This window comes from Oncorhynchus tshawytscha, linkage group LG11 (assembly GCF_018296145.1).
Source record: "Oncorhynchus tshawytscha isolate Ot180627B linkage group LG11, Otsh_v2.0, whole genome shotgun sequence".
NCBI classification, from domain to species: Eukaryota; Metazoa; Chordata; class Actinopteri; order Salmoniformes; family Salmonidae; genus Oncorhynchus; species Oncorhynchus tshawytscha.
In genome coordinates this window covers 30,267,986-30,281,738 of record NC_056439.1, presented here as the reverse complement: position 1 = coordinate 30,281,738, position 13,753 = coordinate 30,267,986, and the positions used below count along the sequence as shown (strand labels likewise).

At 45.3% G+C, this 13,753-nt stretch overlaps 1 protein-coding gene and 1 pseudogene across 3 annotated transcripts; one reads left to right on the top strand and one right to left on the bottom strand.

Moving 5' to 3' along the window:
* The window catches only part of LOC112262459, a 139,950-nt pseudogene extending 132,548 nt beyond the window's left edge, over positions 1-7,402 (top strand).
* trmt5 (tRNA methyltransferase 5) lies at positions 7,142-10,374 on the bottom strand. 3 transcript variants are annotated; one of them, XM_042330009.1, is made up of 6 exons: positions 10,089-10,176; positions 9,744-9,949; positions 9,005-9,630; positions 8,628-8,752; positions 7,887-8,526; positions 7,142-7,476 (listed from the first exon to the last, which is right to left on the bottom strand). In XM_042330009.1, exons 2-6 carry the CDS (start codon positions 9,800-9,802, stop codon positions 7,421-7,423), a joined length of 1,506 nt encoding a protein of 501 aa, XP_042185943.1. In that variant the 5' UTR covers positions 9,803-9,949; positions 10,089-10,176; the 3' UTR covers positions 7,142-7,420. The 3 variants fall into 3 exon arrangements, with proteins under 3 accessions (XP_042185943.1, XP_024293064.1, XP_024293068.1); XM_024437296.2 differs by lacking the exon at positions 9,744-9,949 and having other exon boundaries at positions 10,089-10,374; XM_024437300.2 differs by lacking the exon at positions 10,089-10,176 and having other exon boundaries at positions 9,820-9,928.
* Between the last annotated feature and the right edge of the window lie 3,379 nt (positions 10,375-13,753).

Genomic DNA, 13,753 nt, shown 5'->3' with positions numbered 1-13,753 from the left:
TGGTCCCCTCTTAACTAAGTGTTAGTGATACTCCGTATGGCTCTCTGAGAGACACAGACACACCCTCTCTGTCAGTGGGGTTGACCCGCTAGTGATAAGATATATGATCATGGAAAAGGAGTCGATGGCCTAGTAGTGACTGAGTGTGTGTAGACTTGTCACTCAGACTGAGTGTCCTGTGTACAACGGGGGGTTTTGGGCCATGTCGTATCATCCTAATGGTCGTGAAGGATAGAATCTCACACTACCATGTCCTGGAGGAAACTCCATCCCAGGGAAACGAGACTGGCCTCTGGCCCCGGATGATGAAAGGCTGCTGTTGACAGATATAGTATACCTGTGAGAGCGTTCTATGTTTGGCTCCACTGCAGGGGTTTTGTTCCTGGCCCGGCTGGATGTGTTCCAGGGTTTTTAGCTTGCATACCTTTTAGGAAATTCTGCTGTATTGTTTTTGCAGAGGAAGTGTATTGTTATTACGGTTTTGGGAAAGATACGCAGGTCACTGTACCCTGTAACACATGTATACACACACACACGCACACACAGTCTCTGGCTCGGTCCTGCACAGCGCTGTTCTTAGGGCAGCAGGGGATGGGGAGGGGTAGTAGAGTTGTGAGTGTGTGTAACTGGAGCTTGCTAAGGAATGCAGGGGGTGTTTTTGGAGAAGCGGGGCGGGGTGAGGAGGGTGATTAGGGGGTGACAGCTGAGTGCTGACCCCTCTATAATGACAAATCATCCGACAGGTGTGTGGCTCTGCACCACCACCCCCTTATTCCCAGGCCAGGATTCCCAAACTCTGCTGGATCGGAGCGCTAAAGGAAGACTTCCGGACATGAGGCCTGCTGTCCAAGAGGCTCATGACTGGCCTTTCAGAAGTATGAAACAGGCCTCTGTGGAGAGATCCAGCCAGGGCCTCCCAACCACTGACCTTAACTCTCAGCCCTAATATCTTACAGTAGCTCGGCCATCTTCAACCAGGAGGCCATAGTCTCCGATAGGTGAAAATTGATTGATTGGGTTTCGCCATTGTTTTTCGCACCATACACAGAGTAGACTTCTCCAAGTTTTGTTCCATAGCGCGCTAGTGACGAGTTAGGATGCTCAGTCTCTGACATGAGAAGTAACGCATCTCTTTGATCCTTTGTACAGCAAAAAAACTACTGCAGTCCCAGGATCAGAGAGTGTGGTCTAGGAGCAGACAGGTGCTGAGCTGCAGCCTGGTCTGGGGTCAGTGACCAGACCTTTGTGAAAGTAAAGTGCATGAGCAGAGGGAGGGAGACATGCTGTAACAGCAGCTGGCCATCGCTACTAGACACCATGCTTCAGTGATTAACAGCTTTTCTGATAGGAAAGAGCTTCTATTATGCACTCTCACTCAATGCAGATCATTTATACTGATACCCTATTGTGTACAAGAGCACAACCCACTCAGACCTGCTTAAGGTATACAGAGATGTTTTAATATGGGAATGCAACCTGTCAAACCCCATAGTTTCAATCAGCAATGTGTAAGAGTGGTCCACATTTAATGCTTTGTCATGTCTGTATGTGGTTTGTGAGGGCACCACTAAGTGATGGTCATGATCTATAGGCAGGCGTGGCAGCATTATATCTGAGCTCTTCTTTCCATCGTGGCTGGGTTTCCCCACAGCCAACACATGGAGTCTAGACAGGAGCCCTGATCCAGCCAGCCTGCCAGTCCTTCACATAATATAGCTGCTCCAATCTAGGCTGTTTTCACTCTCAGTCCTGCAGCTATTTTACTGAAGACGTCGAACACCCTTCCTGCCTTCCACACACACAACCTGTCTTGTTCATGTGTGACAATAAAACTTGAAACTGAACACAAAGAGAAGTTACACTCAGCTGGAATCCACGCGGAATCTTCCGGAACATTTTAGCATGGGCCGCCGGCGTGTAATTTTCCAGGCAAAGGGAGCAGGGAATACTTTTGGGGTCCAGGCGGGAAATCCAATACTATTATTAGCTTTAGCAGGAGAAATTGCCCAGGTATTCACCGTTCCAAACCAGAGAGGAAATGTGCTGTTAGCTCCAGCAGTTTGGAGTCGTTTGGCTCTCAGAAAAGGGTGGATGGCAGCATGAATACTGAGAAACAGGGGTTCTAGAATAATATTTTGATTACTCCATCAGTGAGAATATTGTTCATTGTGGTAATTCACTCATCCAAGACACTCATGTTTTTAGATTTAACACTAGGTTCCTCACAGTTTGCCGTTGCCATGCCTCATCTGATTTAGTTTATTCAAAAGTGTAGGACAATGTAGTATAACAAAGATAACTGTTGAATAACAAAGAGCTTGGCGGTCTATAGGATCCATGTGGCATGTGTGTCATCATGGGTTTTTGTATGAACTAAAGAACCAACTAAAATCACCCATGCTCACAAATGTCATTCAGTCATCTCTATCGTCTGCATTAGTCTATTCCCGCCCCCCTAAGCGACATAATGGACCATTCCAAAGTGACCCATATTTACCCAATAACAGGAGGCTTTGAAAAGGCCCAGATCGAGTTGCAGTTAATGCTCCAGTGGGGCCCGGAGAGTGAAAGATGTTACCGGCCGAAACGGCTTGGGTTTCAGAGGCCTGTGAACAAAAGGCAGCCAGTCCTCTGGGAGAAAAAGAACGAGGGGTAAGGGAGGGAAGGAAGGGGGAGAGAGGTGTAAGTCTGACTTTGTCAAAGCTGGTTCAGTGCACCGTGTATACTGTTAAGTGTCTCATTCACACAGTATGTATAGTAGTCAGTCTATCGTGGTGTGTACCAAACTTCATTGTATGTTTGCAAATGTTCTACCAAGAGTCCGTGAAATATTTGTCTGTCTATTCATTGTGTGTCTGTAGTCTTCCTCTGTCTGTGTATTCAGTGTCAAGTACAGTCAGTGTTATTTCCACTAAAGAGAAGGGTGATGTGATGGATTGCTGAAGTGTGTGTGTGTGCGCATTCGTTGGAAGCGTCTATGCTGGTGTGTGTATAAAGTAGAGCTTTGGGACGAGATGCACTTACAGGAGCAGAGTTAATGGAGCAGTGCTGAACTAACGGGTGGTGTTAGGGGGAGCAGAGTTAATGGAGCAGTACTGAACTAACGGGTGGTGTTAGGGGGGGCAGAGTTAATGGAGCAGTACTGAACTAACGGGTGGTGTTAGGGGGAGCAGAGTTAATGGAGCAGTACTGAACTAACGGGTGGTGTTAGGGGGAGCAGAGTTAATGGAGCAGTACTGAACTAACTGGTGGTGTTAGGGGGAGCAGAGTTAATGGAGCAGTACTGAACTAACTGGTGGTGTTAGGGGGAGCAGAGTTAATGGAGTAGTACTGAACTAACTGGTGGTGTTAGGGGGAGCAGAGTTAATGGAGCAGTACTGAACTAACGGGTGGTGTTAGGGGAGCAGAGTTAATGGAGCAGTACTGAACTAACTGGTGGTGTTAGGGGAGCAGAGTTAATGGAGCAGTACTGAACTAACTGGTGGTGTTAGGGGAGCAGAGTTAATGGAGCAGTACTAAACTAACTGGTGGTGTTAGGGGAGCAGAGTTAATGGAGCAGTACTGAACTAACGGGTGGTGTTAGGGGGAGCAGAGTTAATGGAGCAGTACTGAACTAACTGGTGGTGTTAGGGGAGCAGAGTTAATGGAGCAGTACTGAACTAACGGGTGGTGTTAGGGGAGCAGAGTTAATGGAGCAGTACTGAACTAACTGGTGGTGTTAGGGGAGCAGAGTTAATGGAGCAGTGCTGAACTAACTGGTGGTGTTAGGGGAGCAGAGTTAATGGAGCAGTACTGAACTAACTGGTGGTGTTAGGGGAGCAGAGTTAATGGAGCAGTGCTGAACTAACGGGTGGTGTTAAGGGGAGCAGAGTTAATGGAGCAGTACTGAACTAACTGGTGGTGTTAGGGGAGCAGAGTTAATGGAGCAGTACTGAACTAACTGGTGGTGTTAGGGGAGAAGAGTTAATGGAGCAGTACTGAACTAACTGGTGGTGTTAGGGGAGCAGAGTTAATGGAGCAGTACTGAACTAACGGGTGGTGTTAGGGGGAGCAGAGTTAATGGAGCAGTACTGAACTAACAGGTGGTGTTAAGGGGAGCAGAGTTAATGGAGCAGTACTGAACTAACGGGTGGTGTTAGGGGGAGCAGAGTTAATGGAGCAGTACAGAACTAACGGGTGGTGTTAGGGGGAGAAGACAGACTGTTGGTTTAATGGCTGTAGACTAGAGGACTGGCTGGTGATGATACTCAAAGGTGATTTCACTCTGCATCCTCCTGCTCTCTCTCCATCTCTTGCTCCTTCTCCCCCCATTATTTTCTCTCCTCTCTTCTCCTCCTTCCTTAGGGGCAGACTGGTATAAAGTTACAGGGCTCTCAGCTTTCTTGGAAGGAATGACCACATGTGTAGCTTGGGGATTAGATTAGCAGGAAGAGCAGACTTAGCCGGACTGGAAATAGACCACTTTTTCACTGTTAAAAAGGCCCAGTACAATATAATCAATAGACGGCACTCATCTGCTGTGGGGAGAGGAGCAGGAAGCCATCGGAGAAGGCCTCCCTCAAGTGCGCCGTGAAGGACTGGCTACAGGGAGCTCATGCTTAATGAAGTTATTATTAATAATCACTGCGATGCCTGTTTTGGACTTGTGTTGTGTCTCTAGTGGGTGAAGTGGTCTTTATGTACAAAACCCGATCTGCCCTCTCTTTGTATGTCTGGAACTTAACCACTGATGACTAGACTTCATTTTCTGTTAATGTAAGTGCATAGCACATTAGTAAATGCCATATTAATGACCATGTATATATTATGCTTAGCAGTTGGTTTTTAGATATTAGTCTATTTTCCATATATTGTATATCATGGAAACTCACGAGGAAAAACAATGTTAAATACACACTGACACGCATGCAAACTGCCAAAAAGAAATGCTCCATAAACACATACTCCAACACACGTATTCCACACACACACACACACACACCACCTCCTCCCTCCCAGTTTCACTCTGAGCCTCCCCACAGGTGTTGGGTTACTCTGTAAAGTAGACTGAACCGGAGCACAAATCAGAGGGCTGTCTGTGCTCTCGCTTCCTATTTCACTTTGAAGTTTCCCTGGCTCTCAGGGACAGGGGGCACAAAGCCTGACTCGTGTGGGGGCTTTAGCACTTTCTGCTGGGGCTGAGAGTGTGGGAAAGGAGGGGGGTGAGTGTGTGCTGTCTTTGTTGCTTTGGACCTCAGTCGCTTGAGGACTATGTTAGCTTAGTAGCCAGAGACTGTAGAACCCACTGAGGGAGGCCAAGAGGAGGAGGGAGGAGAGTTGTTCCCCTAGTGCCCACTGAGCTAACTGACAGTCCAGGACCTGAGTGTGTGTGTGTGAGGAGGAAGGATTAGAGAGGGTGGGGCTACAGGTCACCCCCCTCTAGTGGAAGAGCACTGGTCACCATGGACTAGGGTCTAAGTCGACAGCTCGGCTGTTTTTCCATCTACAGCTCAGAGTGAAAATAAACAGTGACTTGCCATCTTCTGAAAAGCTGAAATAGGGTCCTTGGTGGGCTAGGGCTACATCTGTACACACTTAAAAATAAAATAAACCTAGAATGCTATATGGAGTGGCTACGGGTAGAGTTTCTATATCCCACTTTGTCCAGGCTAAAAACATTATCTGCCATGTGCCCGCTCCGCTGCCTACGTAGCTGCTGTGCTGAGTGCTCCGTTGCCTACGTAGCTGCTGTGCTGAGTGCTCCGTTGCCTACGTAGCTGCTGTGCTGAGTGCTCCGTTGCCTACGTAGCTGCTGTGCTGAGTGCTCCGTTGCCTACGTAGCTGCTGTGCTGAGTGCTCCGCTGCCTACGTAGCTGCTGTGCTGAGTGCTCCGCTGCCTACGTAGCTGCTGTGCTGAGTGCTCCGCTGCCTACGTAGCTGCTGTGCTGAGTGCTCCGCTGCCTACGTAGCTGCTGTGCTGAGTGCTCCGCTGCCTACGTAGCTGCTGTGCTGAGTGTTCCGCTGCCTACGTAGCTGCTGTGCTGAGTGCGCCGCTGCCTACGTAGCTGCTGTGCTGAGTGTTCCGCTGCCTACGTAGCTGCTGTGCTGAGTGCTCCGCTGCCTACGTAGCTGCTGTGCTGAGTGCTCAGCTGCCTACGTAGCTGCTGTGCTGAGTGCTCCGCTGCCTACGTAGCTGCTGTGCTGAGTGCTCCGCTGCCTACGTAGCTGCTGTGCTGAGTGCTCCGCTGCCTACGTAGCTGCTGTGCTGAGTGCTCCGCTGCCTCTCACCTCCTTGGTCGCCTTTTGTCTGGTCACTGGTGTAGCCTACAAACTTCATGTTGTACAAACAACTTTCCAAACTATTGCATTCCCTCAGTAGGCTATTAAGTATAAGCGTGATTTCCTACAAACGTCATGTTGTACACAACTGTATGAACTATTGCATTCCATTCCTCAGTAAACATAAGTGTGATTTCATGTTTTTTCTTTTCAGGAGGGTAGTAGGCTACATGCAGCTATTTACATGTTTAACACAAAATACATTGACATGTTCATACAAATTTAAGCTACATCATCATGGTTCAGAAGAGGGTAAGTTAAAAAGTGAAACGTGGGGCAGTAGTTACGTTAGAAAAACCAATGTGTGTGTGTGTGTAAAATAACACATGCGCAGAACGTGATCCAGATCCTTAGCGTTGGGAAAGAGGTTTTTTTTGGGGGGGTGTAGCCGGGGTCATTTTTAAAGGCCTCACCACCTATGCAGACTGTCGATTGATCTTTACATCACATATACAGTAGTAGTTAGTAGCAGTGATGCTAATATAGGAATGTTGAAGGAGAGGGGATAAGACTACAGGTGCTTACATTAGGATACTGTAAACTTAGTTGCAAAATGATATTTTTAACTGAGACGTTTCTTCTCTCTTTCTGTTTGCAGGTATCTGAACCACGTGCGCATTGCCCAGCCCCAGGACATGTGTGTCATCGAGCCATCCAGGATGCCGTTACTGGACTGACCCCCTCTGGAACTGACACAGAAACTCAGAAATATGAAGCTGTCAATTATCACAGGACTCAAATGACCCCCCCCCCTGTTCTACATTGTGGAGGGAGCTATGGACAGTGGACTTTGGTCTGAAGTCAGATCAGGATGTATATGTTGCCATTTTTGTATGATCTTATTTTTTATTTAAAAAAACACATGAAGCCAGTTGTTGGATAAGAAAACTATTGAAACAATGCCTATTTGTGGGACCTGGATAATGGACCAGTATTTCAAATAGTCAACACATACCTGTTTGTATGTTCTTTTTAGGTCAAGGCATAACCATGATTTAGATCATGTCAGCCTTATTGACACTATTGTAAAATAACATGAACAGAGTTCAAAAATAAAATGTACAATTCAAGGTCTCAGAATGAACTCCTTGGTCAAATAACCTCAATTTGTTGTCTCCGCACACTTTTGTCTCTTTGGAGCTGGTTCTTCTATGGCTTCTGAGGAGAGGACAAATGGTATTAGTATTTTCAGTCTACAGTCATTCAGAAAATGCATGTGTGTTATACTGTTTAGGGTTGGTGCCAATTCAAATCAAATGTGACATTTAAAATCTTGAATTATATTTGAATTCATTCTTCAAGTTATTGCATTGGAATTTGGACTGTTTGATATAATCTTTGGAATTTCCTATTTGTACATTTCCCAGTTAATGGAATTAATGCACTTAGTATCAAATCATTTCAACTTCTATTTCCAATACAGCTAGGCTGTCAGAATAGTGACATAAGCCTGAGGGAATTGGAATTTGTTGGATAATTGAAGATTGAAATCTCTGAATTCAAAGACTGACCTGGAGTCTGAATTGGTGGAATTAACCCCAACCCTGGTACTGTGTGAAAAAGCTCACCTGTCTGTGTGCTCTCTCTGCTGAAGAGAACCTCTTTGGGGATGGTGAAGCTCACACACATCATCTCCTTGTTGGGGGCCACGTTCCGCACTAGATGTACAGAGCACAGCCCCTCTAGGGAGAACCCCAGGCTGGCTGAGGCTCTTTCCACCACGTCTTTCTGGGGGTCATCCTCCTTAGAGAACCCATAGCAGTGCACCTGCGGCAGGTTCACATCACAGGAATGTCCCTGGTCCAGCAGGCCTCTGAAGGCATCCAGGAACTCCAGGGCCAAGGCAGGAAGGTTCATGACCACATGCACACTGACTGTCCCCTTCATCATGACAGGCAGCTGCTGCTTCAGTGGCCCCTGGATGAAGGCCCTGCCATCCAGGTTAAAGGTGGTGACCTTACGCTCCACCTTGTTCAGTTTGCAGTTGTGCTGCAGCCAGCGGTGAGACTCTGGGTTGAGGTCGTTGGCCAGCACAGTGCAGCCACGGCGGGCAGCGGGGATGGCAAAAGGACCCACGCCAGCAAACACATCCAGCACAGTGTCACCGCGTTTCAGAAGAGCCACCACACGCTCATGCTCGGTGCTAAGACGAGGGTTCCAATACACACGGGAGAAATCAAACTCGTATGTCACGCCGTTCTCACGCACCTGCAACAATGAGAGGGAGGGTAAGGGAGGAATGCAATGACCACGCCTCTGATTTCATGATAAAATATGATTTATCAAAAGCACAATCTCATAGGACTTACTTTAGCCACCATATTTTCCTCTCCAGCCATCACCTCCATCTTGAAGTTGCGGTAGGCAGAGTCGATGGTGTTGGTCTTATTGACCACACAGGTCACCCCAGGGTTCTTATCCATTATGACTTGGCCTGGTAATGGATTTGCAAGACTGCATCATGTCAGTAAAATAATGAATCAGCACTATCGTATTCCTCACACACACACTTAACGTATTTCATCTGTAGCTAATTGACCACTCAGGAAATACAATCCTGGGAGCGTGGTCAGGGATTCAAGAGCATAAAATACATAACCTGTCAATAGCATTACTGTTACCCATGCCTGTCGTCTGACAGATTGTTGTGATGCAGAATAGTACATTATGGTTGTGGCACACTCACCTATGAGGTTTCTGTAGGGCAGCTGGTGCTCCCGCAGGTTCATGTGCGCAATGTGACCCACTCGACTAAACCCCGAGGTGACGTCTTGGCCTTCTGGCAGCACAGCGCGCAGAACCTCCTCACTCTTCAGGTTGTCATAGGTCAGCCGCAGCTCGTACCGCTGGAGCTCTTGAGGTACTCCAAATGACTGCAACGCCTCGGCTTCTGCATCGCTGAATGAGCTGGGTGAGGAGACACTGGCAGGGTCCAGCAACAAGAGCCTCTCGTCATCGCTGCCTTCAACCTCAACCACTCTTCGTATGCCCGGGCGCTGGAGTGCTACTTTTTTCAGGCTCTTAACCAATTTATTGAGGACTTCTTTTGGCACACGCAGGGCTGGGACAATAACTGTCTGGGAGAAGACTTCTTTATCCAAACAGGTCATACCTCGGACCTCAGGAGGAGCTGTGTATAGGCTGGGATCCATCCCGCTGTGTTGATGCTGCTCAAGCATCGGCTTCGAAACACTCTCAGAACAAGTTGATGCTCGGTCCGGCTGCAGGACCACTGAACACAGGGTCCGGTATCGATAGCGAGATTTCACGCAGGTTTGAGTTTGTAGTAGTGAGAAGATACTAGGAACAATCCTGCAATGACAAATCGTAGAGGTCTCCTTAAAATATGACCTAAATATCAACATTAGAAAAATGACAAACTAATAGATATGACAAATGATTGGCAAACAACATTGAATGCTTACTTTTTGTTAATATTATTGCATGGAAAGATCATTACTTTATTCAATAAAACCATAAACATTAAAACGCATTCCCCACCTCAACATCGCTTCTGCAGAGCACGCGCATGTTTAGACGTCATCATTAGTGGACTTGCTGTGCATTTCTATCCAATCCGCGACGAATAAAACCAGAAGCGTTTTCATGTCATATGACCACCTCAAATCAGCTGTGAGAAGTTGCATAAACGGGTCCTCATAGTGGAGTAGATTTAGTTGGTTAAAGGAAACGCTGTATCCACCAGGCACCACGAACTGCACAGATGAGGTAGCTATTGTATTGGTTGTTGTAAGTAACTTACTACTAACCTTTCGCTCGAGGTCAAATCACCCGGAGACTGAGTATCAAGGTAGAAGACACCACCGTTCACACTGATCATGGCAACGAGACCACCCCTCTCCTGGGAAATGTAAGTGAGCATTCAGCCTCTAGCCAGGAATTAAGAGGCATCAGTTTAATAATTGTGTGCTCACTTATTGGCATCCAGGATTTCGTTAACGTTTCTTTCTGCAACAGGCGTAGGATCCCTTGTATGTTCCACGGTTACATCTAGCCCACTACAGTCGATTTATAGTAGCTCTGCAGTCTATTATAAACTGGGTGGTTCTAGCCCAGAATGCTGATTGGCTGACAGCCGTGGTATATCAGACCGTATACCACGGCTATGACAAAACATTTATTTTTACTGCTCTAATTATGTTGGTAACTAGTTTATAATAACAATAAGGCACCTCATGGTATGTGGCCAATATACTACGGCTAAGGGCTGTATCCAGGCACTCTGCACAGCGTCATGACTAAGAACATCACTTAGCCGTGGTATATTGGCCATATAACGCACCCCCTCAAGCCTTGTTGCCTAATTATAAACGGGTGGGTCTAATCCTGGTTGCTGATTGGTTAAAACCGCATTACAGCTGGTGTCTATTCTACGTGTGACCACCAGCTAAAGCTATGACAGTAAATAGGCATTTCAATATCTCCCATTACTTTTAGACTAGAAATTGGTTTTCAATAGTGGAGATTTGTCTAAAACTTGTGGTCTGCCTGACATTTGCAACATTGTTTAAATATTGAAATTCGATCTCCAGCTGTAAAGTAAAATAGTCAGAAAGGAGGACTGGCAGGTAGTGGACATGAATGACATGCTCAATCTGTGCAATTCTATTTCACATGACAACTTTAGTTCCACTTGCATTGTCTCTCTCAGCACTTTGGAAATCATGCACATTCTAATCTCATGCGGTTTGTCATTGCAAGTCCACATTTTACAGTGGTTTGGCCCCAGGGAGTTACAGTACACAACTCACTAGAATTCATGTTTTTTAAAATGTATTCTCAAGTAAACAGATGGTGACTGTTAGGCTATGTATTTCTTGCTGTTTTCGATGTGGGGCCATTCCACTTTAACGGAATTAGGCTGAAACTTAATGTTTTAACAAACCATAACTATGCGCTAGGACTACTCTGAACAATTTACACAGAAAATCTTACAAAAACACTTAATGGAAGAACTGTACAGATGCTAAATTTGGTAACAGAATTACAGTAAAATCTCCCTCTGTATTAAGATTCAAAGATGTCTGCAGAAAGAATGGGGTGTCAGCAATTAACTGCCTAAACATCACTGTTACCAAGGTTACCCCATGGATATTCCGTTTAAAAGAAGTCTGCCTAAAAATAGTCTCTACAAGCCAGCATTTTGAGGAAAATGATATTTACCTACTTTGCCGGTTTTCTGTGCTGTTGGTATTTTTGATGGTAGGAGGTGGAGATGGGGTATCCCCAGGAAAGTGTCGTTTACCCAACATTATGTGGCGCCAATGGGTTCTGTAGCTTGTATTTTCAATCTCCTGACATGTTGCACTTGATGGACAATAAGTAAACAATAACCGAACGTAGTTGACCGAAGCACGTTTCCTCACAATCAGCTGGAAGTGTTTGTGAAATTTGCCTGCTGATTGTGTGGGACGATGTTCGGTTAGGCTCATCTATATAGTGTTTATCACGTGTGAATTGCGTCGGTATTGAAAATAGAAAACCAGAAATACAAATCGATATACAGACCAGCGTTCTGACGGTTAAATTGATAACACTTCCCAGTTGTTATTTTGTCTCAGATTACCTCTGACATAGGGACAAATTCGGAGGTCAGTAAATTGAAATTACTTTTGTTTAACATTATGACTTGTAATGGGTCTGTTCGGGAATGCTAAGCATATATGTTAGAGACGAAAGTGTAAGTATTTAATAATCGGATTCTAAAAGAGGCTAAGCTAAGACATGACTCCTTAAATTTGAAAACATTTATTTAGGTTATTAAACTACAGTAAGTGAATTGGATTTACACCCGGTAACAGAATTAGAGTAACAGAATTATCTCTTGGGTCCCTGATCTTTACTATACATAAATGCATAATTATGGATATGAATATCATTCTCTTCATGGTGATGTGTCCTAAATAGGTACACAAAGGTAGAAATATGCAATATTGCATTTATGGGTATTATTCAACACACTGGCTATTAGTTTGAGGTCCGCCACCAAACTAGACCAAATTTGGTTGGTCCGGATCGGACCAAATCTGAACCAATCATAGATGTCTATGTTTCACAAGTTTGGACATCACAGTACAGCATATTAGCGTTCAGCACAGCACATCACAGTACATTATATTATACTGTACTCTAGTGTGCTCTACTGTACAGAACTCTACTTTTCTTTACTGTACTGTGGTGCCCAAACATGTGAAACATAGACGTCTATGATTGGTGAATGGCCCAAATCTGAACCAATCATGGACGTCTATATTTGGGCCAAATCAAGGCCGGTTTGAACCAGCCCAAAAAACGATGTCAGTGGACGTAGAAATCTAGGCCAGGGTCGACTGACCAAATTTCAAATACTTTTCAACGTCCAATGTCGGTGGGTGCGGATGCTGGTTACAGTAAATGGGAAGAGAGAGTGGGCTCATGGGTAGGAGTCAGTAAGACCTGGGAGAGGTAACGTTAACTAGAGAGAGAGGGGGCTCATGGGTAGGAGTCAGTAAGACCTGGGAGAGGTAACGTTAACTAGAGAGAGAGGGGGCTCATGGGTAGGAGTCAGTAAGACCTGGGAGAGGTAACGTTAACTAGAGAGAGAGGGGCTCATGGGTAGGAGTCAGTAAGACCTGGGAGAGGTAACGTTAACTAGAGAGAGAGGGGGCTCATGGGTAGGAGTCAGTAAGACCTGGGAGTGGTAACATTAACTGGAGAGAAAGGGAGGGTTGTCCATACTGTTTTCACACTCGCTTTGACCATGACAGAAAGAGAAAGAAAACCGTTTTGAGCTAAACATGACAGTATGCCAGTGGAAGGGAGAACCGTAGCAGGTGATCAAACTGTGGTTTGTGACTACTATGATTCCCCATTGTAACACATTTAATTACAGTAATTCCGTTCCTGATTTTTCAGTTATTCTGTTACCAAGTTGGTAACAGAATTACAAGTTTTAATCACTTAATTCATAAACAAAAATGGATATCAGAAAAACACTAATACATTTGTAGGTCTACCTTTACTTGTTACTTCTGTAAACGTTCCTTATTCTCCCTCCTCATGCGGTAGAGAAATTAGAAAATGTCTTTAAAAGAAATTCCTTGTGCATTGAAATTCCTTTACCAGAACCCAACATATCTTTAACTTCTAAGACTTTTTGTGGTAGCTGTTTTCTAAGACTCCTTTTCAATCTGTTTGACCAGAAATCAAAGCCATTACTTATGCCTAATTTTTAAGATGAAAAATGTATCTATGCCTTAGTTTCACAAAATGTAAAGGCTCTTAGCTTTCATTTGCCACCCAATTTTATATGTTCCTATGAACTTCCCATGTTGCTGCTCATGGGACCTTTTTACATGGAAATGACCTGATAAACATTATTTATTTATCACACATCCCACTGTAAAGTGACGCTAAAGTGAACCCTAGAGTTATT

What these genes read in the sequence shown, in the direction of transcription:
- trmt5 (XM_024437296.2), bottom strand. Translation starts at nt 10,201, where the DNA reads ATGCTCACTTACATTTCCCAGGAGAGGGGTGGTCTCGTTGCCATGATC. An exon ending in GCCCTACAGAAACCTCATAG is followed by an intron (nt 8,753 to 9,004) that starts GTGAGTGTGCCA and finishes ATCCATTACCAG; the next exon opens with GCCAAGTCATAATGGATAAG. An exon ending in AGGAAAATATGGTGGCTAAA is followed by an intron (nt 8,527 to 8,627) that starts GTAAGTCCTATG and finishes TCATTGTTGCAG; the next exon opens with GTGCGTGAGAACGGCGTGAC.